The sequence below is a fragment of the Dipteris shenzhenensis genome, chromosome 12 (genome assembly GCF_047967505.1).
Source record: "Dipteris shenzhenensis isolate YYH24624 ecotype China chromosome 12, Dip_SZ_1.0, whole genome shotgun sequence".
Lineage (NCBI taxonomy): Eukaryota > Viridiplantae > Streptophyta > Polypodiopsida > Gleicheniales > Dipteridaceae > Dipteris > Dipteris shenzhenensis.
In genome coordinates this window covers 57,471,201-57,497,098 of record NC_141607.1, presented here as the reverse complement: position 1 = coordinate 57,497,098, position 25,898 = coordinate 57,471,201, and the positions used below count along the sequence as shown (strand labels likewise).

The 25,898-nt window shown below is 48.0% G+C and overlaps 1 protein-coding gene across 2 annotated transcripts in view; it reads left to right on the top strand.

The window, feature by feature from the left end:
• LOC147896440 (ATP-dependent DNA helicase homolog MER3-like) overlaps positions 1-25,581 on the top strand; it is a 31,577-nt gene extending 5,996 nt beyond the window's left edge. The window contains exons 1-3 of one of the 2 annotated variants that reach the window (XM_087382946.1): positions 24,398-24,750; positions 24,982-25,172; positions 25,360-25,581. In XM_087382946.1, the coding sequence (XP_087239072.1) occupies positions 24,625-24,750; positions 24,982-25,172; positions 25,360-25,462 (420 nt within the window). In that variant the 5' untranslated portion in view covers positions 24,398-24,624 and the 3' untranslated portion in view covers positions 25,463-25,581. Of the gene's footprint in view, positions 1-24,397; positions 24,751-24,981; positions 25,173-25,359 lie in introns of those variants that run through there. The other variant, XM_087382945.1, reaches the window with a different exon arrangement.
• The last annotated feature ends 317 nt before the right edge of the window (positions 25,582-25,898 follow it).

The following is a 25,898-nucleotide window of genomic DNA, read 5'->3' as shown; positions in this document are numbered from 1 at the left end:
ACCTTTCAAACAGAGATACAAGACCAAGGTGCAATGCACCTTACAAACTTGTACTCAAACTCTTGAGAGAGAGGACATAGACATAACTGTAGGACAAGAATGCTCAAGTGGAGCTATATACAAGGAATGACTCAAAAATTGAAACTAGTGAGAATTTGAGTCCAGGGGCATCTCGATCTGCAAGGAAGATGCCTGCATAATCACAACTTCATCCCACATTAGTTGCACGCACTAGATCTCTAGAAAAGGTTGGAATTTCAATGCAAAAATGTACCGCAAATAAGCAAATCTCATATTCAAACTTCCCCTTCCACTTCTGCTCTCTTGGTTATGGAGCCCTTGGTCAAATTGGCAGCCCCTCTTGCTTGGATGAGTGAGATCGTGGGGCTGGAAAGAGAAGTACTCAAAAAACATGATGCAAGGAAGAGGGAGAAATACTTGGAGTGGAGTAATGGTATAGAGAGACTGCTCGAATGTAGGGGAAGAGGAGGAGGTGTGGCTGTTGCTCCAGAGGTGAAGAGCAAGAGTGTTCTGCAGAGAGAGAAATTCTGCTGTAGAGATATGATATGATTTTATTAAAGTCCACGTGAGACCCTTCAGGATCTATGGGACTGGCGATCACTATCAACTAATAGTGTTCCCTTGCATCCAGTGAGATAAAATATTAGAGACTTATCATGTATGGAGTACTTGTTGGGCTAGCTTGTGTCCTAGACCCAGTACTTTGTTGCGATGTTCCAAAATTCTCTTCAAGTAGCTTCCTAGCTTTTTGGCTGGCTGCTCCAGCAGACTTTTTAGATCTCTGCTGCCCCCATAGCCTTCTTTGATGTGTGTGTAGGCTCTCATCTCAAGAGTACATGCTGTTCATTTTCCACCTCCCCTATGGGGCAGATTTTGCAGGTTCTTTGATCATGGGTCTTGCCCATCTACCCCTCTCTACCTTGAGATCATGTGAACTGGTTCTGATTTTGCAAATTAGATGCCTTTTATACGTTGAAATGTCTTCCTTGAGGTATTTTGCATTCCATAACTGTTTGTTGAGTTAATTTCCTACTTAAAAAACTGCATTTTTCTTCCCGGGTTTTGCTAGAGTTTGTTAACATCTTCTGTGTCACAATCTCCCTTATTTCACATGCATCTTCGGGTATATGAGCGACTATTATACCCCATGACTCTATCCACTTCATCCCCTCTCTGTGCCAGCCCATATTCTGTGTAGCTTCCATCCCTTGTGTCATATCGTGCTGGGGTCCATCTTCTCAATTTTGTTGAGATAATCCATGAATTGACACAATGCTTCCCCTTCCAGAGGTATCATCCTTGTTTTAGGCAGTAGTCTAAGGAGATTTGGCCGTGCGGCCAAATCTTTTCAAAGTAGTAGGGTTTAGGGAAATGTTGCTCTGATGCCAAATCTTTCTAGCTTCTTTTAAATTACTTGGGTTTAGGGAGATTTGGCTGCTTCAAATCACACTTCAAGATTAAATCTTTTCAAAGTAGTAGGGTTTAGGGAAATGTTGCTCTGATGCCAAATCTTTCTAGCTTCTTTTAAATTACTTGGGTTTAGGGAGATTTGGCTGCTTCAAATCACACTTCAAGATTCCTACTTTTAAATCACATAGTAGAGTGGTTATTTTCGATCACATTTCATACTTTACAAGACTCTTGCTTTCAAATCATGGTGTTTCAAAGATGGAAAGGATGGAGAACGTGTAAGAATCAAGTACACTTTTGATTTCTTTCGTTTTCTTACTTGGATGATTGAGTAGCCATTGTCGTTCCTGAGCTTGTGCTCTTTGGATTTCAAGCAGGCAGGCGAATCTATTCGTTTTCTCAAAAAACCAGTTCTCTTGTTGCATGCAGTAGTTGTCTGAGGTGAATTGAGAGGAGGGTAGATTGAGGTGAATTGAGAGGAGGGTAGAGTTCTATTAAGTAAGAAAGAAACTCGCTAGAGCAAGCTCTATGTGGAAATACAACATGCTAAGCATGTAATAAAAGCTCCTCAGAGGAATGAGGTAGAGAGAAACCAAGGCTGAGGCTGAAAATGCCAACTCCACCCTGTAGAAGTCTCATCAAAGAAGGGAGAGTCTCTTCAATCTCTGAGAAAAGTAACTCTCCTGGAGGAGGCTGCTCGAGATGATCCCTGCATGGTCGCCCAAATGGCCATCAGAGTGTGTACCGTATCTGTCCAAGTACTAGCCAAGATCTGAGAAGGGTGAACTTGAGAACTCTCCAAAGCCTCAGTGCATTTGGCTCTCCAAATGTGCCATGCTGCAATGCTAGCTAAGACCTCCCATGGAGAGTCAACCGAGGAATGAGCAGCCCTGAAGAGAGTGGTCGGAACATCCTCTAGAGAGCACGACTCCACAAGGTGTCGTCGGATGTGAAGAGCCCAAGAGGAGTCAAGTCTCTCAAAGAAGACCTGGGGCCCTGAAAGAGTGAGCCAAGCCACTGATCCCTAGGTCATGTAGAAAGGTAGGCGAATAAAAGTGCCGAGAAGTCTTGCCATCCCCTTCCATACGATTTTCGCCTGTCTGCAATCCCAAAGGTAGTGTTGTATTGTCTCCAAAGCAGAAAGGCAACGAGGGCAAGAAGGGTTAATTCCGAACCTGGATCTCCATTGGTTCATTGCTATCCCACCATGAATAGAAAGCCAAAAGAAGAGGGTGATTTTTCTATTCCGGTGGGATTTCCAAAGCCTCTGCCAAAAAATTTTCTGCAAGTCAGCATAAATCTGAGTTCTCCCAATGAGGAGCTCTGGTAGGCCTCCAACCCCTACTGCTGAGATGGAATTTCCTGGCATTACTGACCGTGTAACGAAAGAAGGGGATGCCCTTCTCTCGGTGCCCTTCATCTATCAATTCCCATTCCCTAGGGTCCCACTGCAAAAACTTAATTGGGACACCTTCATAGAGCCACAGCCTCCATGAGCCCAGGGCGAAGCGGGTCAGGATCCAAGTACCACTGTGAAAGAGAGCCATGCTCCATGAAGCCCACTATCCTGACTGGCTGAAACGGTACCTCCAACAAGATTTCGTCTGTGGATCTGGACAGCCAGGCGTTTGTCTGAACAAGATCAAAGGTCTCCTCTTGAGGTAAGGGAGCGGCTCTCATAGCTCTCCAACGTGGTACTGGGTGTGTTGCGGGCATTGGGCGCTCTGTTGCCCCTAGTGGTCCTGGGGTGCGCGAAGCAGGGCGCCCTACTGCTTCTGGTGATCTTGGAGTGCGTGATACAGGGTGCTGGGGAGGTGCAGTCGGGGTAGTACGTGAAGGAGCCGCACCAGAAGACCTCTTGGGTCTTTTTCTCTACCTTGGGCAGTCTCTAGCAAAGTGCCCAAGGGTCATGCAAATCCTGCACTGGTCCTGTCTACCTGAAATCTTGACTCTTTGTCGAAAGAGAGAGCCGTCTGGACACTGAAGCATGATGTGGTCATCTGAGATGTTAGGGTCAGAGACAATGACCCTAACATGAGGTACCCCGTCTGCACTGACTACCTTTGCCGAGGAAGAAGGCATGCTAGGAAGGGTGGGGATCTCAGTGATGACCACTCCGAATGTGGCTCCGATACTGGTAAGCAGTTGATAGTAGACCTGAGGAAGACCAGGAAACCTAATGAACAGTGATGTGACTTGCCTGTCCTCCTCGATCGCGGATCGAAACCCAAGGTGTACGGTAAAAGAAATATCCTCCTCGAACCCAAAGCCAAGGGATTAGCTTTGAGAACAAGGGCTGTGGACTCGTGGGAGTCGAAAATCACTTGGAAGAATCCACGTCCCAGAAGTGGAATATCCCTGATGTGTGGGGCGAGATCTCCTGGTAACACCACCAGCATCCAGTCTCTAGCCTGTGATCTGGAAGGGTGTGACCCAAAGATGCGGGCGAAAAGTGATGTGGAGCCCTCTAATTCCACATCTTTCTTGAGTTGCTGCAACTCGTCTTCTAAAAAAATGACCGTTCTTGTGGCCGGTGGAAGTGGACGGAGATTGGCTGAATGGGGATCCATTCGCCAATCGAAGTGATAAGGCCGATTCCAACAGTGAAAAAGCTTCGTCCGTGGAAATACTGCCCAGGACGCCCTCGAACACGGGCGCAGGAAGAAGGAGAGAGGGAAAGGGAAGGAGAGTATAGACTGAGGGGGGTAGAGGAGGTGGGCTGAGGGGGGAGGCGTAGGGGAGCTGAGTTAGGAAGGGGGCGGGGGAGGGGGAGGTTGCAGGTGGAGAGGGAGGGGGAGGGCGGGGGAGAGGAAAAGAGGGGGGGGGGGGTTAGGAGGGAGGGAGGGGGCGGGTTAGGAGGGAGGGAGGGGGCTGGCGGGGAGGGAAAGGGGAGGGCGGGGGAGAGGAAAGGAGGGGGTAGAGAGGAAGGGAAAGAGGGGTGGGGGGAGAGCGGGGGAGGGGGGGGAGAGCAGGGGAGAGCGGAGGAGGGGGCGGGGTAGAGTGGGGGAGAGGGGCAGCGGGGGGGGGAGAGGGAGGGCGGGGGTGGAGAAGGGGGCGGCGGGGCTGACGGGTGGGGGAGAGGGAGGGAGGGGACGGGGGTGAAGGAGGGGGGGTGGGGGGGCTGTCGGGTGGGGGAGAGGGAGGGCGGGGAGGGCTGCCGGGAGAGGCAGGAGGGAGGGGGCGGGGGAGGAGAAGGGGGGCGGGTGGGCTGCTGGGGAGGGAGAGGGAGGGCGGGGAGGAGGAAGGGGAGAGGGAGAGTGAGGGAGGAGAAGGGGGAGGAGAAGGGGGGCGGGTGGGCTGGCGGGGAGGGAGAGGGAGGGCGGGGAGGAGGAAGGGGAGAGGGAGAGTGAGGGAGGAGGGAGGGGGGGCAGGCGAGAGGGGAGGGAGAGGAGCAGCAAGGGGGGGGCAGTGAGGGTGAGGGAGAGGGAGAGGGGGCTGGCTGAGGGAGGGAGAGGGGGGGGGGGGGCAGGTCCTCACGGGGAGAGGAGCAGCTGGAGGAAGGGGAGAGGGGTGAGCTATCTATCTGAGAAACCCAATCTCCACATAGTACTCCACCTTGTCGTAGGCCTTCTCAAAATCCAAGAGAAGGATGGCTAGCAGTTGTGACTCCTCCCTGGACCAGTACACTGCCTCCCAGAACGTGAAGATGTTGTCCAGGATGCTGCGCTCCTGGACAAACCCCGTCTGTGTGTCATGGATGATGTCAGTAAGATGGGGCCGTAACCACAAGCTCAAGACCTTGGTGAGGATCTTGTATGTAGTGTCAAGTAGAGTGATTGGTCTCCATTGCCGGATGTATGACCTATCTCCTCCTTTCAGGATCAAACAAATCCACCCCCTGCTCAAGGATTGAGGGAGGGATCCTTTGTCAAAAATCTCCTGGCATGCTAGTCGGAAAGGGGTGGAGATAATCTCCCAGAAGTTCCGGAAGAAGGCCGGAGTGAAGCCATCCTCGCCAGGACACTTCTGGGTTGGGAGAGCCTTGAGGGCTACCCGGAGCTCCTCATTCATGAAAGGCTCCTCCGGTCAGCTGCATAAATCCTACGAGACTAGTGTCGGAACATGCTCCCAAACTACCTCTCGGGTCACAATACCAGCTGGAGTCATCCTCTCCGTCTGAAAAAGCTGGCTATAAAAACCTGTGGTCAAGTCTAATATCTCCTGCGGGTCAGTGTGCATGATGCCTTGCGGATCTCGGAGACGCTGCAGTTGTGTGCCTGCTGATCGTGGCCCAGTGGTCTGAAAGAACTGCTTCGTCGTCCTGTCCCCCTGTTGTACCCATCGTGTATGGGAAGAGTGATAGGAGAGCTCAGCCCGCCAAAACTCTGTGTCCTGGAGCTCCAGGCGAGCGCTCTCAAACCTGTCGCTAATCCACTGAGAACTTGGGTCCTGCTCCCTAAGCCGCTCTATGGAGGCAAGGCCTCTCCTCAAAGCCCACTCGCGCTCCGGAAGAGTCCTTCTCTGCCTAAGGGCGTGAGCCTGTAACTCCTCATTGCTCCTTTGGATCGCATCGGTCACCCACGAAGCCCATCCCTCGCACGGTGTCATCTCTGACTGCTCCCAAATCTTTGCCATGACCTGCTGGATCTCCTCGTCCTGCAGGAGGCCCTCTGGAATGCGGACCCCCTTCTGGGGAAGACCTCGGCGGGGCTGATCTAAGTGAAGTACTACTGGAGAGTGGTCTGACATCGTATTACTTGTCAGAATCTCGGTAGAGCCGCCTCTGTGCAGTGCCCAGTCCCCAACATAGAAACAGTCTAGTCTCTCAAGCAGTCCATCATGTCTCCTCTGTCCGAAAGAGAAGAGGAGGCTACCAGGTATCCTGCTGAAATCTAGCTCTCGCCACGGATCTGTGCCGTTGATCATGAAAATGAACTGCTCCCAGGTGCTACGCTCTACTACTATTGGCATCTCAGAGAAGGAGGCGCTGCCCTGCTTATCTTCCCCAAACTCCAGGTTGCTGAAGTCCCCTCTAACAATCCAGGAGTCTACATCTGGAAGACACTCTGACAGCCTCCTCCAAAAGGCCGGGGGGTGCTGTCTACATGCTGGGACATACACGTTCAAGATCCCAATCCTGGACTCTCCCGCCCTAACTCCCATCCAAACTGCCTGTCCTAGGATAAGCTCGCCCTGATCGTAGACCTCTGGAGCCAAAGTCTATGAGACCGAGATGCAGACCCCTCCGCTCCGTCCTACTGCAGGGGACCACTCCTCCGGTCCTCTCCCTGGGAGAAGGTAGTGTCGCCGTCTGATGTCTGCTGCTGATAACATATGCTCCTGAATCAAAAGGGTGTCCACTGTCCGCCCTACCACTACCCTCTGCAACTCCTGCCGGAGTATCAGTACTTGCGGTTGACTACGAGGACGATCGTGGAGCCCATGCATGTTCCAACTCACTATGGTCCAGCTCATGAGGACGGGGGTGCAGAGAACAAGGCTCTCCTGTGAATTGGTGCCTGTTCCAAAAAGATTGCCTTATGTGACTTTGTTGGGGGTTTGGATGGCGAATAGTCTGTGTCTGTGCGACGATGTACTAGGGTGGATACTAGCTCGATGCCGATCTTCTGTGCCCACTTCATCATGAAGGAGACTTCCATCCCAAGCAGCTCCGCACACTGTTGGAGGGGCCAGTAGTATGCCTAATCCACCTTTGCCTCAAGCGGCAATCTGATAACTCCCACCGCCAAACCACATGTCGGCTCCTCTCGTGTGAAGCTCAGCTGAAAATTCACCTTCGCACCATGGGCGTACCAAAGGTCCAGTCCCTGTGCTCCCATCTACTTGTCCATCATGTGTGAAATCTAATCTCCCATAATAGCATCAAACACCTCTGGGGTCCAATTGCTCCAACCCTGTGGAGGCAAACTAGAAACTCCAAATGGGGTGTGTCTGAGAGCCCACTGCGTTGATCAAACCCCCCTTCCGTGGCTGTAGGACCATAAGTGTTACCTCCAGCGGTAAAGGATAAGAGTTCGGGATCTCCAGATAATTTCAGGGTCCCAACCTCCAGAACTCCCGTGGTAAGGGACGCCCACGTTGGAGGTTGGGAACTGTTGCCCGAGAGGACGAGCCCCATCCCTCTGGCTCCCTCCCCAAATGGGCTTGATGCTGCGATGAAGGAGCAGAAGAAGGGGATGCCGTCTTACCCTTGCCTGCTGGCAGGGGTCTCGAAGCAAGGTAGGGGAGGGAGGCTGAGGAACCTGCTACGGAGGTGGGGGAGGGAGGAGGTGGGGGGGCGGAGGGAAGGGCGCGGGTGGTGAGAGTGATCATAGCAGGAGGGGCGAGGGGGGGAGGAGGGGGCGGGGGGAACCCGGGGGGGGGAGTGCAAGGAAAGAGGGGGAGGGATCTCGAGGGGGAGGGGGAGAATAGGGGCGACCACAGGTTCCCCTGCTGATCAGGCTCGTCGGGGCTCTGAATTGGCTCATCCTTAGGGCAGCCGTTGTGCTTGGCTAGCGTCTGCCAACGCCTCATCAGGAACTCCTAGGGCTCACTGCTGATGCAAGGGTGGATGTGGTCACTGAACCTCCATCACGGGAGGATCATCTGGCTGGGCGGTGGCTCCTCTTGCTGGGGGAGGTGGATCTCCGCGCAAGGACTCCTGCTGCTGCTCCTCCTCAGGTGCCTCATGGACAACCCTCTCTCTCTCTCTCTCTCTCTCTCTCATGTATGGCCTTCCGTGGACCTTTAATAAAATTTCTTTCTTTCTTTCTTTCTCTCTCTCTCTCTCTCTCTCTGTGTCTAGCCCTCTGCCTGCGGCGCTTGTGAGCCTGTTTTCTTGGTTTCTTTTTCTTTTTAACCTGGGTCCAGTCCCCTTCTGAGGGGGTCACCCAGGGGGTCTGAGACTCCTGCTGCTCCTATCTGAGGGGGTGCTGGACTCTGGTCTGTTGACTTTGCCTGCTCTACGGGGGTAGGGGGCGAGGTGCTGGGCCTGCCACGAGGGCAATCTTTGGCTAGGTAACCTATATGTCTGCACCGAAGACAGTGACCTGGTAACCCCAAAATCTCCACTCTGGCGAAGTGTGCCCCCTTCGAGGGTCTCTAGGAGGATCAACTCTTGGAGGGACTCTGGGCTCTCAACCATTAGTCTGATCCTGTGGACCCCGTCATTTGCTACAACGACTCTGGCGGAGACTCGATCACAGTGCCAAATGCCCGACCAATGGAGGGGAGGATGGCTTGATACTTCTTTGGGAGCCCTGGGAAGCGGAGCGTAACTGGAAAACGGGGAACATGGTCCATGTCCTCCACTATAAAGCCATGGTACCAAGGAAAGAGGTACACTAGATGCGGGCCAAGGAGGATGGGACTCTGCTCCACGAGTGTCGAGGCAGTGTCGGGGGAGCTTAGTTGGATGAGAAATACGCCTTGTCCATAGATGGTGACCTCCTGGATGTGGTCACCCTCTAATGTCAAGCTCGCCTAGCTCCACTCTCGCACCTGTCTCCTTGTAGGCGTGAGGCCCACAATTCTGCCCACGAGCGCCTTGTCCTAGAGGGACTGAACTACCTGCTGTATTTGTTGCTTGTCCGCTGGGGAAAGAAGAACCTTAACGGTTGTGGGATTCGAGGGTGTTGCCATAGAGCCCCTCTGGCTAGACCAAGGCCTTAACAAGCACAAATGCTCCCGTTGCAAGGAGGAGGAGGTGAAAGAAGAAAAAAGGGGGGGGGGTGAGGAAGAAGAACACCCGAGGGGGAGGGGGAGGCGGAGACGAGTCTAGGCAAGGCGAAGAGGTGGAGGAGAGAGGTTGAGAGCTGGAAGGGAAGGCAAAAGGAGAGAAAGGGAAGGAGAGGAGGGAGGAGAGGAGGAGGGAGTGAAGGAGCGGAGAGGAGGCGGGGGAAGAGAGCCTGCGGGGGGGGGAAGGAGGGGCGGAGAAGAGGGCAGGAGAGGCCGAGGAGGCGGAGGGGGGATGTAAAGACTAACTATCTATTCCTACTGCAGATCACGGGAGCAGCACCATGGATATCCTCCCAGCCAACCTTGCTGAAGCATTACGAGCAAACAGAGAATTCCAAATTAAACATTACGTGAAAAATCACAATTCTCTTCTCTCTCTAGCCTCAACAAGCCCCATCTCCCTAGATGGATCTAGATGCCACATGTCATCCATATAGGGCCTTCCTAATGCAACATTTCACCCCTCTCTTGGGATGCATTAAATCCATTGCCCCTAGGAACATTCTTTGCATTAGGCCCTTAGCCTTAGATCCACCTAGTCTGGTGCTATCAACCCTCACCCAGGACCTTGACATCAATTCCCTCCCGATCATTTACATGAAGCGCAAACAAATAATTACAAATATAGATCCTCTAAGGAAAATGTCGACTGATTCTTCCGAGGTCATGCTACCTCGGCTAGACCGTAACAGGGGAGATGACGGGGCAGGTGAGATGGCCGGGGGGGGCTGCGCTAGCAGGAAGAAGGGCGGAGTGCAGGGGCGGTGGAGCAGCGGGATGGCGGAAGGGGCTGTGGGGCCCAAAAGCCATATGATTAGGAGTCGTTTGGTACTTTGGTGGGCTCAAGATCAAACCTGAGTGAAGCTCATTCCATGCTTGTGTCCAGAGACTATTGGAAGCAGTTCTAGGGTTTTTGGATGATGGATATGGGGTGTGCTGATTGTAGGAAAACAAACCCACGATACTTGGTGCTACTCAAGGTGTGGTTGGTTTCCAGTTTCAAAGGGGGACAACTAGATGTACCCATTGGTTGTACTTGGGTGTCTTGATGTACCTGGTGGGTTCGTCACAACATCCAATGGTACCATTGTTTTAGACTAGATCCAATTGTTCATGAACGATACATAGAAGAACTTGGAGATACCAGAGGTGGAGGATCGTGGACTTGACGATATGTGTTCTTGAAAGCTTTTGCATGGGAGCTGAAGGAGCTTCTCTTCAACAAAGTGGGTATCATAGTGTCTTTTTGAGAGGGGCACCTGTGAGCACAAAAATGAGGAGGACAAAGGATGGACACCTATAGTAAATATGGGTGAGCATGGTGCCACACAGGCAGACTGCCATTGTGTCGCAGCAGCAAGTCCTTCTTTTGGTTACTTTTAGACAGCCTATGAGGCCACGCTAGACAGCATACACGGCTGGCAGAGCTGCAGCCATTTGGGCTGCTGTGCAGGCGTGCATAGGCCCTGGTGTACAGGCCCATATGATGGGCACATGGGCTGGCATACAGGGAACACAAGATGAGGGAAGGAACTTTCTCATCTAAGGCGGCAGGCATCCGGATAACAGATATTGAGACATCGATTATTGAGGCATGGTGGTGGGAGGGTTTGTGTGGTTCCTCAAAGACCACTCATATCTGTGGTTCGGAGAGAGGAGCGTGCACGACACATGTGGATACAAATTTAGCTTCCAGATGCTTGAGCTATCTTCATTGCGGTGTGCTATTTCCCTCCAGACACGTCATCCTATGCACGAGAGGTCACTACAAACGACACAGTCCATATGAGACGATCGATGATGACATCATGGAGTTCTCCAGACGGAGACATCCTCCTGCTGGGGGATTTCAATGCACGGACATGAAATAGACAAGTGGGCCTGCTTGACTTCATAGATGACAGAGATTCACACAGTCCCAAAGCTAGATGCAGTTGAGCTTGGGATATTGAGGCTCTCTGCAGATGCCCCACATGTGATAAGATATGGACTACATCTGCTTGAGCTAGGAGCTACAACTTGATCATCTATAATGGTCTTCATAGATGGCCATCCTCTGGAAGACTCACTTGCTTCCCGCATGGCAGTGGGTCTAGTACGATGGACTATCTACTAGGCCCACTAGACTTTGTCTCATGGATACACGACTTTGCCATACCCCCCCCCACTCGGAGCTGACCACTCATACTTGGCCTTTCATATCTCTGCCATGCTTGCCATAGGGAGAGCGCCCCCCACGCATTCAGATCCACTTTGACCGTGCCCTTGATCCAGTGTACGTAGCCAGGGCGCTCTCGACCCTACTTGGAGATGATATAGACTTTGCTAGTGCCTCCGACACCCTTGTCTCATTGGTACAAGACGCTACTACCAGATCCTTTCCCACGACTCGATCCATGCAGAGCCGAGATGGGAAGATGCCTCAAAACCCTTGGTTCGACGAGTGCAGAGAGGTGAGAGCCCACCTTACACAAGAGCGGGGCCTTGGGTCACCTGACATCACCTGTCATGTCGTAAGAGGCAGGCCTTCCTCACACATAGGATGGATGAGATTGTCTAATCTTTCCGAGGAGCATACCCGACCACTAGATGGGGGTTTCTATCGGAGGGAAGCCACCTATTCCCATCACTGACCCGACCACTAGATGGGGGTTTCTATCGGAGGGAAGCCACCTATTCCCATCACTGACCCAGATGTGTGGCACATATATGCATGTTCCCTCTATGATGCCCAGATGCAGACACCGTCGGATATGTCCTCTATGCCCAAGCCCACCACTTGTCACCTGTTCACCACACAGAACGTATGGGCTGCACGTCGTCGATTACACAATTGGAGAGCGCAGGACCATGTGGGCCTATGGAGTGAGCACTTTGCAGGAGGTCCTAGCACGTATGTTCAACCAGGCTGTGTCACGGCTTCCCACCAGCTTGGAGCACCACAACTATTGTGTTGATACACAAAGTTGGGGACCCTATGGAGATTGGAAACTACCGTACCCTCATGATTGGCCATACTCTGGCCAAGATTTATGGATCAGTCTTAGAGATGAAGCTCAGCAGTCGTACAAAGGCTCGGGGGAAGCGGGCACTAGGGCAAGCAGGATTCCGGAGATAACATTCTACTGTAGATCACATCTTCATCTAAGGGCTATCATTGAGGAGGCGAGATCTAGACACGAGAAGGTCTACACATGCTTTGTAGACTTTCGGAAGGCTTTTGACACTGTCCCACGATCCCACATGATCAAGAGACTACATGAGTTGCAGATTCCACAGACATTGATATGGGAAGTGATGAGCCAGTTAGAGGTAGAGTTCGTGCCCCAGGTGGTCTATCGTATTGAGTCGAGAGTACGATCGGGGTGAAGCCGGGCTGCCCCCTCTCACTGACCCTTTTTGGGCTTTACATTGATGAGATCACTTCCTTCCTCAACCGCCTAGGAGGTGAAGAATCACCACTGGGCGATCTCATGATACAGATATTGCTATATGCTGATGACATACTCCTTATCTCATCCTCAACGGAGGGGCTGCAAAGACATTTGGAGGCCCTAGAGGTGTTTTGCAGAGAGAGAGACCTGACATACAGTGCTTCGTCGACTCAGTTTCACCTATCGAGACGAGCTAGTGGAGATAGTGCAGTCCTGGTTGTGTGAAGACTGCTCCCAAATATGTGTCCTTTTCACTATGACACATGCAGCCCATGCACGACTCACACCGGGGGGGGGGGGCTTTGGTACGATTGGAGAGACAGTGCTTCCAAGAACACTTTTAGGATCCACCGATGAAGTGTTGGCTCTTCGATACGCTAGTGCGACCGATTGCCATGTATGTAGCACCCTTCTGGGGTTGTGATCTACCGATAGCAGAGTGGAGGAGATTTGAGCAGCTATAGGTGACTCTGGGATCTAGGATAATTCGGAGCAAGCCCCTCAGTCCCACATGAGATAGTACCTGCAAAGTTTGCCATGACACCACTGTGGACTGATGCCATCTTCCAAATAGTGACATTCATTGATAGAGTCCGGGACTTACCCCACTGGAGACTACCGAGGCTGGCCTTGGAGTCATCATCCAAACGAATAGCTGAGAGAGGGGCGGACACATGGTATGCATGTATATCTACGTGGTTTGCCAGACACAAGATCCACATGGATAGGCTCCCTCCCTTTCAGTACAGTATGGACTACGAGGTTAGATCTCCTCCAGCTCCACATGTCTCGGGGACTTGGGGAGATCAGGAGCTCCCCACCAAGACCTAGTTCTACCGCAATCACTTCCTGAGCTTCTCGGAGAAGGGATTCATCATCAAACCCCAATATCTCGAGGATAGAGGCGTCTCACATGCATTGAGGATCGCTATCGAACAGATACGGTTTCATCCCATCAGCTGAGGATTGAGAGAGGGAGAGCAGCACGTATACCTAGGGAGCAACGGATCTGCATACTATGCACATTGGGAGTGATTGAGACAGAGGAGCACTTTCTCTGCGCGCCTGCCACTGTGGAATCTCAAGAATGTGGCACTTCGTTCCTTCCTTTCAGCAAATTTTAGATTGTTGAAGTTGTTGGGTGCTTTCCAAGAATCCACATTGTAGAGATGTATACAATGATATGGTGGTGTAGGATAGACTAGGACTTAGTCTATTTTAGAGTTTTTGTGTGCTCTAGTACTTGGACTATATATACCAAGTACTTGCACTTCATTTGGTTGAACATTTCAGTTGCAGTTCACTTGTGTTCACTTTTTGTTCTCTTGTGTTCACAACTATTCTCCATTCTTGTTCCTACATGTGGTATCAGAGCTAGTCCTTCCAACCGTGTCACTTGCTTCCCCATTCTCCTGCGTGCTCTTGTTGCACTTCTGTCGCGGAGAAGAAGCTAGTTCTTGCTAGTCGACTTCTCTTTTGCCTGTCCTGAGATCCCACGAGCTTTGCGTGATCTTGAGCTTCAGTTTTGTTGTGAGATTTTGCACCATGAAGCACTCCCCAGTTGGGCGACTTCGTTTTGCATCGCGTGTGCATTTTTTTCAGGCAATTTTGGATTCCGGAAGATCTGTAGCTGCCTCAAGAAACCTGAAGGAGTTGTGATCAGTTGTACTCGGTTTTTACCCCCTTTCGGAGCTGTTCGTGCTCTCATAATTTTATTCTGAGCAACAGATCAGAACCAGCAATATCATCTAAGTTTTGCTGATTTTTACTGATTTCCGTACAGTTCGCCTCTCCACCTCGCCCCTCTAGCTGGCCATTTGACTTGCTCGCTTGCCCATTGCCTCTCCAGATCGCCACCACTTGCATCTCCAGCCCCAGATTCGACTTGGTGGTTCGACTTTTGCTCCTCCTCCAGCTCGAGATCCTTCCTTCATCTCATTGCACATTGCACAGGTGTCTTGAAGATTGCATTGCACAGGTGTCTTGCAGATTACATTGCACAGGTGTCAGTGCATTTGGGACAGTTTTGGGCTGCACATTGAGTGCAAGTCATTGCTCAGGTGTTGTGCATTGTTGAAGCCAAGTGTTGGCTGTAAGTTGATGCACTTTTGGATGCCTATTGAGCAAGAGTTTGCTAATGCATTGTAAGCCATTGTTTGGCTGAGATTCAAGATGATTTTTTGGGGCAAAAGTATATTGCATTTCAGCCAGTGTTTGGTTGTGGTTGAGGACAATTTTTTGGAGCAGAAATATAGTGCTTGATTACATTGTATATCCCGGAAGGGATTGAGGTTTGAGCAGAATTTTTGGGGTAAATTTATTGCTATTTCAGATCAACCAATGTCAATGAACGCCATTGCAGTGATTGCATAGCCGTCAGTGGTCTTTTCCTTTTTTTTTCCAAGAAAATTTCTTCATTAAGTATGAATGAAAACCGCGAGAGCAAGCTTAAATGCGGGAGTACATCATGCAATGCATGAGGAAATAAACAGCTCAAAGTGAGCTAATAAAAAACCAAGGCGGAGGCTGAAAATGCCATCTCAAGCGTGAGGGAGACTCAAAGAAGAAAGGAGATCCTCTCCAAACTCTAAAAAAAGTAACTCTCCTGGCAGTGGCTTCTCTGGAGGATCCCTGCATGCTCGTCCATATGGCCATTAGAGTGTGTATTGTGTTGGTCCAAATACTGGCCATAGCCTAGGAAGGGTAAACCTGGATACCCTCCATCACCTCTGTACACCTGGCTCTCCAAATATGCCAAGCTGCAATGCTAGCCAGAATCTCCCAAGAAGTGTCTACTGAGGCATGAGCAGCTCTGAAAGGAGTGAAGGGAACATCTTGGAGGGAACAAGACTCCACTGAGTGTCGCCGTACAATGAGAGCTGGATCTGGATCATGTCCCTCGAAAAACACCTGAGGGCTAGTAAGAGATAACCAAGCCACTGAACCCCAGGTCATATAGAAAGGTGCTGTATAAAAGATACTGAAAATCCTAGCAACACCTTTCCAGATTGTCCTCGCCTGTCTGCACTCCCAAAGGCAATGGTGTAGTGACTCAACTGCAATGTGATAACGAGGACAAGTAGGGTCAGCCCCGAACGTGGATCTCCACAGGTTCACTGCAATCCCTCCATGAATAGAAAGCCAAAAGAAAAGAGTGATCTTTCTATTCCTGAGGGATTTCCAGAGCCTACGCCAAAATTTTTTCCGCACAACTGTGGAAATCTAAAAACTATCTTAATGAGGCGCTCTGGAGGGCCTCCAACCTCTACTGTTGAGCTGAAATCTCCGGGCATTTCTAACTGTATAGCGAAAGAAGGGGAAGCTGTTCTCTCGGTGCCTCTCATCAATCCATTCCCACTCCCCTGGATCCCACTGCAAGAACCTAATAGGGGAACCACCATATAACTAGAGTCTCCAAGACCCCAGTATAAGGAGAATAGGATCGGGGTCAAGATACCACTGTGAGTCCCTGTCTCACTCCATGAAACTTGCAATCCTGACAAGCTGAAAGGCAACCTCCAAAAGAATAACATTAGAAGACTTGATAAGTTTGCCTCCCGCCGACTGAACATCAAAGACTAGGGTATCCTTATGTGCATCTTGCAGTGCAATAATCTATAATGGAACGCCCGTCCCTGAAAACACTCCCCACCAAGTGGACTCTGTGATCGGCATGCCATCTGTGTCAATCCACTATGGCGGAATGGCTGTCTGTATCTGCTGTATCCTGACTGCACTCCTCTGAGGTGGCCAACTACTATAAGTCTCTGATCCTCTGGAAGTCTCATAAAGGCCTGCCAAGCGCCTACTGTAGAAGCAGGTCCCCTCTCCCATCTAGACCACTGCATATAATGTGACACTCCAAGTGGCCTGCCATGGTCATCCAAAATCAAGTCATTCCACATGACTGGCTGCCTGTGAATTTCTTCACGAGAGGTGGGTGGAACTTTGCGAAGAGTGTTTCTGAAGCAGCCCCAAGCTTTCAGAATAGCAGCCATGAGACGGAAAGGGGGAGATTTGAGATGGGCTGAAGTAAAGATCCATATGCTGTTGTCCAACCAATCTCCCCCATGAGATGGGGTACAAGACTGAATGCTATGTGAGAAAAAATCTTTCTAGGGCTCCTGTCTAGGCATCAATCCATGTACTACGAACTTGTAGAGTAAGGCCATACACTGCAAGATCCATATGCTGTTGTCCAACCAATCTCCCCCATGAGATGGGGTACAAGACTGAATGCTATGTGAGAAAAAATCTTTCTAGGGCTTCTGTCTAGGCATCAATCCATGTACTACGAACTTGCAGAGTAAGGCCATACACTGCAAGTTCGGGTCAATAATATTGAGACCTCCTTCCCCTGTGGAGAGAATGAGGGTCTCCCAAGCCACCCTGGCTACAACATCTGAGGTGCCATCTAAATTGCTCCATAGGAAGTGCGCTGTAGAAGTATCAGGACGAGAGGCTGACGATCCTGGCTGTGAAGTGGAAGTCAGTGGTCTTTCAGTTGTCCATTTGCTTTTTGTTCCTTTTGCAAGTACACTTTCAATTATTCTTGAGCTTGCAATCATGTCTCTCAATGAGAAGTTTGGTACCATGACTAAGGCAGATAAGTTGGATGGACCCAACTATGCTTTGTGGTCGTTTACACTCAAGAATATCTTGGTTGGGCTTATGGGACATCGTGAATGGTGATGAGGCTAGACCTGCTGGATCTAGCACGAGTGCATCATTCACTTTTGGATCTACCACTCAGGCTTCTACTACCGCTCCCACAGCGATCAGAAGAGGTTTGATCGCAGGGTTGCCCAAGCTTTGTCTTTGATTGCGTTGTCTGTGAATACACACATTAAGTCCACTATCAAGTCTTGCAAGACTTCAAAGGCAGCTTGGGATAGAGTGAAAAAGTATGTGGAATGTGAAAATGAAGCAAGAAGCATTGCTTTGAATAATAAGCTCAATGATCTGTCAATGCAGGAAGGTCAGAAAATTTCAGCTCATATTGCCAAGATTACTGACATTTGGGATGAGCTCGCAGCTATTGATGAGGATATAGAAGACAAGAAATTGGTCTCTATCACCCTCAATAGTCTGGCACCCTCATATGATATGTTTGTTACTTCCTTGACTGTTATGCTCAGGGCTGCTCCAATCAGTTTTGAGGAGTTAGTTGGCTTGCTTTTACAAGAAGAAACGAGGACTCCCAGTTCAGCCCGTTCCTCTAGTCAAAGTGAGCAAGCACTTGCCACTCATGGAAAGGGGAAATTTCAGAAAAAGACGAGCCATGCTTATCAGCCCAGGAAGGAGGGGAATGCAAACACAAATGCAAGGAATGCAGATAAAGGTGCAAAGGTGAAGAAAGGCAGATGCAATTATTGCAAGAAGCCTGGTCATTACGTTGTAGAGTGCCAGAAAAGGATTGCCAATGAGAAAAAGAATGTGGCTTCAGCTGAAAATGCCAATGCTTCACCGTCTCATGCAAACTTTGCACAAGGGGGAAATGATTATGTGTTTACTGCATTTCAGGACAGCTTTGGTGCCAAGGGGGATTTAGTTGCACACGATATCTCTTGCTTCATCTGGTGATTCTTCATTTGCTGCCATAGATACTTGGTATCTAGATAGTGGTGCATCAAATCACATGACTCACAGGAAAGAGTGGTTTGAAGAAATCAAACCTATTCATGGTAGATAGGTTACTTGTGCCAATGATGCCACTCAGGACATCACAAGAGTGGGAGATGTTCCCATTCTTCTGGATTTAGGAAAGAAAAAGTATATCCATGATGTCTGGTATGTTCCTGACTTGAGGAAAAATCTTGTTTCCGTTCCATCCATGGCTTATGATCAGCACATGCTTGTGGAATTCCAGGATGATCAATGCAGGATTAAGGATTCAAAGAAAGGGTATGAGATTGTGGCTACAAGTTCTTATGAGGCCAGCATGGGTCTTTACAAGCTTGATGCTCAGCCTATAATCAGTATGCTATGGCAGTCTCTTCTTCTACTCCAGGTGATTTATGGCATGCCAGGTTTGGTCATGCACATCACAGAGCTTTGGCATATTTGCATAATCATAATATGGTTGAAGGATTGCCAAAATTACAGCAGCCCGCTCAAGAGGTGTGTGAAGTTTGTGCTCTTGGAAAGTTGCATCGTCTACCGTACCAAAAGGATGGTCCAGGTTCAATAAGAGCACAATGGGTCTTGCGGATTGTGCATAGTGATGTTTGTGGACCAATGAATGCCACAACCCATAGAGGGTATCAGTATTTTGTCACATTCATTGATGATTTACTCTAGATTCACTTGGCTCTTTCTCACGAAAAGCAAATCTGAAGTGTTCAATTGGTTTAAGGAGTTCAAAGCATTGGCTGAGAACCGAACCAATTCTAGAATTGGAACACTTAATTCTGACAATGGGGGAGAGTATACTTCACATGGTTTTGAGGGATACCTAAAAGAGCATGGGATAAGGTGTCATCACAAAACAGTGTCATACACGCCTCAACATAATTTGATTGCAAAAAGGAAGAATAGGACTCTCATGGAGATGACATGGTGTATGCTGAAATTTAAGAGAACTTCAAAAGCATTTTGGGGTCAAGCAATTGTTACAGCCATATACATTCAGAATCGCTGCCAATACACAAGCATTGGTTGACAGGACGCCTTTTGAGGCATTTTATGTGTACAAGACCAAGGTGAATCATTTCAGAGGGTTTGGGTTTGTTGCATATGCTTTGGTATTGGCTGAAAATTGATCCAAGCTTGATGAGAAAATCATTAAATGCATCTTTGTGGGGTATAGCATTGAAAGCCGAGGCTTTAGGCTTTATGATCTAGCCACAAGGAAAGTAATCATAACTAGGGATGTTTTGTTTGCAGAGCATGATAGCATGCAGCCCATCAATGAGGAGTTTCCTCCATATGATGATACACCTCTAGACATCATTCAGTTTGAGGATGATGCTGATTTGGGTTCTCCAATTGATGTTCCCTCTACCTCTCAGACTCCAGGAGGGATGCCACATGTTGAGGGTTCTTAATCCTCAAATGTTTCAGATATGCAGCCAGCTCATGGGGAGGGACAGTCCAATATTTGGAAGCATTATTAGTGCTGTGCAAAGGATGTTACCCCAGATGCACTTCTAGATGCTATTCCCAGCAAGACAGCTGAGACTTCAGTTCCTAGATGGGCTAGGTCGACACTTGCAGGTGCTAAAGATCAGCCTATATTGGGGAGAACCAGGGCCGGCACTCAGAATGCTAAGAAGCAGGTGAATTTTTCTCTCATGACCCAAGTGATGGAAGTTGAAATTGAGCCTCAATGCTTTGAGGATGCTCTGGGCAATCTAGCATGGCAGAAAGCCATGGAAGCTGAGATTAGATCCATTCAAAAGAATTCTACGTGGGACTCGGTTGATGCGCCCATTGGCAAGAATGTGGTTGGCACCAAATGGATCTACAAACTAAAGTATCATGCAGCCAGCTCATGGGGAGGGACAGTCCAATATTTGGAAGCACTATCAGCGCCGTGCAAAGGATGTTACTCCAGATGCAATTCGAGATGCTATTCCCAGTGGGACAGCTGAGAATTCAGTTCCTAAATGGGCTAGGTTGACACTTGCAGATGCTAAAGATCAGCCTATATTGGGGAGAACCAGGGCCGGCACTCAGGATGCTAAGAAGCAGGTGAATTTTGCTCTCCCCAAGTGATGGAAGCTGAAACTGAGCCTCAACGCTTTGAGGATGCTCAGGGCAATCCGGCATGGCAGAAAGCCATGGAAGCTGAGGTTAGATCCATTCAAAAGAATTCTACGTGGGACTCGGTTGATGCGCCCATTGGCAAGAATGTGGTTGGCACCAAATGGATCTACAAAATAAAGTATCATGCAGCCAGCTCATGGGGAAAGACAGTCCAATATTTGGAAGCATTATCAGCGCCGTGCAAAGGATGTTACTCCAGATGCACTTCCAGATGCTATTCCCAGCGGGACAGCTGAGAATTCAGTTCCTAGATGGGCTAGGTTGACACTTGCAGATGCTAAAGATCAGCCTATATTGGGGAGAACCAGGGCCGGCACTCAGAATGCTAAGAAGCAAGTGAATTTTGCTTTCCCCAAGTGATGGAAGCTGAAACTGAGCCTCAATGCTTTGAGGATGCTCAGGGCAATCTGGCATGGTAGAAAGCTATGGAAGCTGAGATTAGATCCATTCAAAAGACTTCTACATGGGACTTGGTTGATGCGCCCATTGGCAAGAATGTGGTTGGCACCAAATTGATCTACAAAATAAAATATCATACATCTGTACAGTTGAGAAGTACAAAGCCCATTTAGTTGCCAAGGGGTATGCAGGATAGATTATGAGGAGACTTTTACTCATGTGGCTAAGATGACTACCATTCGCTCTTCATCACTTCTTGTATCCATGGAATCCCCAGAATCATCCAGTCCCTCTTCATAACTTGCTTTACATCCAATCGCCATAGCTGACAATAGCTTCTCGCAAGAAAAACAAACCACACAACAACAAGCAATGAACAAACAAGCCGAACAACCAACTGTTGGAGGAAAGCCCTTCTTATACAGTGAACGTCAATGTCTCCATTTAAACACAGAAAGCCATCCCATGCTTCTAGTGCCCATAAGGAGGAGGTCTGTGTGCATCAGCCCTAGGGTTTTGTTGTTCAGGGACAAGAACACAAGGTATGCAAGCTCAGAAAAGCCTTGTATGGGCTGAAGCAAGCATCTCGTGCATGGTATCATAAGATACATCAGTTCTTGCTGTCCGAGGGTTTTGTCAATACTCATACAGAGCCAAATTTATATGTTCTGCAACAAAAATCAGATTTGGTCATGCTTGTTCTTTATGTCGATGACATCATACTCACTGGTAGTAATTTGCAGCAAATTGTAGGAGTGCAATCTGACTTTTGACATGACAGATTTAGGCCTCTTACACTACTGTCTTAGCATTGAATTTTAGCAAACTCAAGGGGGGATTTCTATGTCACAGACAAAATATTCGAAGGGGTTGTTGTAGAAATTTAAGATGGAGAACTGTAAGCCTGTGGGCACTCCATTGGAAAGGGGAATCAAGCTAAGTAAGCATGATACAGCTGAAAAGTTTAATGGCACATTGTATAGGCAGTTGGTGGGCAGTTTGATCTACTTATGCTCCACACGGCCATTTCTCTGAGTGGCTTCACCGACTGAGATTGGTCAGGGGCATCGATGATCGCAGGTCTACTTCCGGCTATTACTTCTCATTGGGCTCAGCATGCATCTCATGGCTCAGTAAGAAGCAAGACCGTGTGTGTCTCTCCTCCAGTGAAGCAGAATGCAAAGCTGCAAATTCAGCCACTATGGAATGTATGTGGTTAAGGAAGGTTCTGCATGACTTGCATCATGCTCAGGATGGTGACGCAACTCCGATCTTTTGTGACAGCTAGAGTTGCATTGCTATTGGAAGCAATCCTGTATTTCATGCTCGCATGAAACACATAGAAAATCATTATCATTACGTGCGGGATTGTATCACATATGGCTTCATTGATCTCACATATTGTTCCATTGAGGACAATGTGGCAGATATCTTCACTAAATGCCTATCAGCGCCTCTCTTCACACGACATCGACATGGCTTGGGGATACGAGACATTCAAACAATGTCAAGGGGGGTTGTAAAATGATATTTTTTTCTTTTGTACTCCCATAGGTTGCTATATCCACATGTGGGTGAATTTGTGCAACCATGGTACTTTAGGTACTGCAAGTTTGGGCAACCATGGTACTTTAGAGGATGAGTTTGGGAATGTTCCTGGATTCATCTAGGTATATAACTGCAAGTGCTTCTAAGATCATTTCAGAGCATTTCAGCCATATCATTGAGGGGGGATTTGTAGAGATATACAATGATATGGTGGTGTAGGATAGACTAGGACTTAGTCTATTTTAGAGATTTTGTGTGCTGTACTGTATATACCAAGCACTTGCATCTGGTTGAACATTTCAGTTGGAGTTCACTTGTGTTCACTTTTTGTTCTCTTGTGTTCACAACTCTTCTCCATTCGTGTTCCTACACACATCAGAAAGAGATTAATGAGTTGCCACAAAAAAGGGTCCCTCTGCTATCTATATGCTAGTGCATAAACATTCAAGATTCCAATCGAGGTTATGAACTCGAAGGCCCCAACAGTCAGCTCGCCTTGCCACTGATTATCAACTGTACTGTCCACGTCTTCCTTACCCCTATAAGGAGAATAATAATTGAGATATCTAGAAGGGTGAGGGTAGGCCGTCCCTAGGTACTTCAAGGACCGAGGTGCTAGACGACCTGAGGGAGAGGCATCTTCATTTATGAAAGGACCCCAAGCCATAAGTTAGTGGCTGGAGAGAGAAGATATCTCCCCCACTGTTGAAACAGAGAGAACAAGAGGGGGTCTTGGGGTAGGATGGTGAGCGGAGGGGGAGGGAGAGAGGGTCAAGGGGGAGGAAGTGGAAGCGGGAGGAGTGATGTGATTACTTTCATTGTTTACAGAGACCAAACATGGTTGACCCAAAAACGGCATTAATGTTTTTCTGAAAAGGTCTCTTGTCTCATACTCTTTGGTGAAAGACCGGTGCATCTAGGTGATATCCCGTTACAAACTGAGCCCCACAATGATGATCCCACATTGTTAAAAGAAAGCTGTTCCTTCCTTTCTGTTCGGGAGTGTTGTCTATGTGATCTTGCTCCTCCTAATTTTACTTATATTTGAGGACCTTCATAAAAAAGGCTTTGTTGTCCCTTGCTGTATGAGTCGTTCAAGTGAACACAACCAAGCCACACAAGCATCATGGACTACAGCAAACGGCATGGTATACTACCATCTGCATCTCATCAAATAAGCCAAGAGGAGACCACAAACAATAATTTACCAAGTTGCTAAAACTAGAGAGAGAAAAAGCGGTTTGATTGTTCATACTTTACTATATAAGATTATGGACAAGTTGATGAAAGGCTGCAAAAGAGGGCCACAAAATTAACTTGTCTATTCCGTCTGGGTTGTGTAAGGTTGTCATAAGCAGCATTAAGGGGAGAGAGAGAGAGGGGGCGGGGGGGGACTGCGAGAGGCAGGGGCTGAGAGGAACGGGAGAGGGGGGGTGAGTAGAAGGACAATGAGGGGGGCCATAAAGAAAGGTTCAGGGATTTGAGTGGGGCGGAACTGGATGGAGATCCGAAGAGCTTTCTCCTTGCTCTGTTTAAACATTTTGATAAGAAGTTTGAATTTTGGAACCCCTTTCAACCTGATGTTATAATACATTAGAATGTTCTCAGAAATCTTGGATACTCGTTATACTTGAAGTGCAGCTGATGTTCCATGGTTGCAGTTGGGGTTGACATTACAACAAAACGAATAACCAAAGGAGGTGGGAAACAGAATAGCATCTGGACGTTCAAAGATCATGAATGCACTGAAGACAACCATCTATGCACAATAGAGAAAGAGAACCCAAATCTGAAGCCTGGTAGACAGGAAGACCCTGGGCCTCCAAATCTAGTTCTTGGAGAAAAGTCGTGCCCAAATCAGCGTACTGATAATACAGTGGAGCTGAATAAATCATGGGCGATTGGATCTTTCTCTGGGTAAACATTTCTAAGACAATGAAAGATTTATGGTGGATTCCAGTTCAAGAAAACACTTGTTATGTTGATATTGAATAGAATGTTGTGCTCCATACTGCAGGCCAAGTTTCACTCTGTTACCAGATGTGTGCGAAAGTCAAGGTAAGACAAGTGCAAGGCTATATAAAGTAGGTTTTGGCTTCACAGTCTAGTTTTTAGTTTGTAATTAAGGTGGTGGGAACCTTGATCGTTAGTAATGATCCATTCTTAGATATGAATTGTAAAGGGCAGATTTTTACAATAGCAAGTATTTAAAATGGCCATTGCATGATCAGACTCTCTGCAGATCCATGTGGATGAAGTAGATGTGCCACAGGCAGAACCAGATGAAACTCCAGGATCACTGAAGGATAATGTGACATTGACCAATGTGTTCAATCATATTAGGAAAAAGTCAAGAAGCCTTCCATCAATGGCATGCTTCAATCCAACCGTTTCCTACCTTGATGGCATGCCACTACAACAGGAAAGCCTTTACAAGACGATACTTCGTAGTGAAAAAGAAAATCAAAGAAAAAGAGTTCTACCGGAAGAATTGGTATTTCTATGGATGTTATTTATAAAGTCAAATGTATAAAATTACCATTGGAAAAGAATTTCCAAAAAAAACTTCAGCTTGGTTTTTTCAATGTATCAAAGTAGAAGTTCAGGGGGAATTTTTTTAATTACTCAGGCAAGGATTGAAACTAAGTCTTTAGCTACCTTAGACACCATTAAAATATCCATGCCTTAAAATTTTAAACTCATTGCTGCTGTTTGTTTTATGTAGGCAGCCAACTTGAATTCCCTTTGTCATAAAGGTGACCCCCAGTCGAATCTCTTAGTTCCAGAAATGACCAAATCTCCCAACCCAGTGGCAGAAAATCAATCTTCTGAAAGCATTCACAGCTGCTATGTGACAGATAATGGAGGCCCGCTAGAAGACGTTCAAATATTGACACCGGCCTCAATGCCAACCTTGTAAGTTATTTCTACCTTGAGTGGCAATTGTAAATCATCTCCGTTACAGAAACAGTTGTCTGAGGATAGGTCACTTTTCAAAACAGTATTTTCATATGCTTTCTTTTGGTTTTGCATGGATCGTGGAAACTGAAAATTGATTGAGTTTTTTAGTTTGGATAAGACTTTAACCAACCGTCTGTTTCAGATCCAGTCAGTCTTCAACAAGGACAACTTTTGGTAACTCCTTTGATGGAGAAAATAATATATCAAGCTTCATGGGTTGCAAGAGTATTTTCTCATTTCTCTAAATTCAGATAGCTGCTTAAGTGCGAGAACAAGTGCATGATTTTTTAAAATGTTCATTCAAAAAAATGTAAGATGTTGATAGTGCAACAATCGCAGTTCAATTTATTGGAGAAAATGTAATTTTGCCAGATTTACTCTCAACTATAGTCCAAAGAGCCGATTCATTTCTTCGAAGGAGAAAATCACATGTGAATGTTACTAGTTAGTTTCAAAGGAAGCATATATATTGCATGTTCAGATCCAAAGGTCTGTGGCTGTCTCATTGATGATTATTAACACCATTTAAAGATGGACTTTGTCCTTTTTTAACTTTGTTAAGAGCGTAAATTTTCCAAAATTCTAAACAAAATATATAAAGGTGCATCATAAAACCAGCAAGCTAGGTCAAAAATGTCAAAAGGTTGGTAAAATGTATCTCTTTTTGAAAACTGAAGGCCG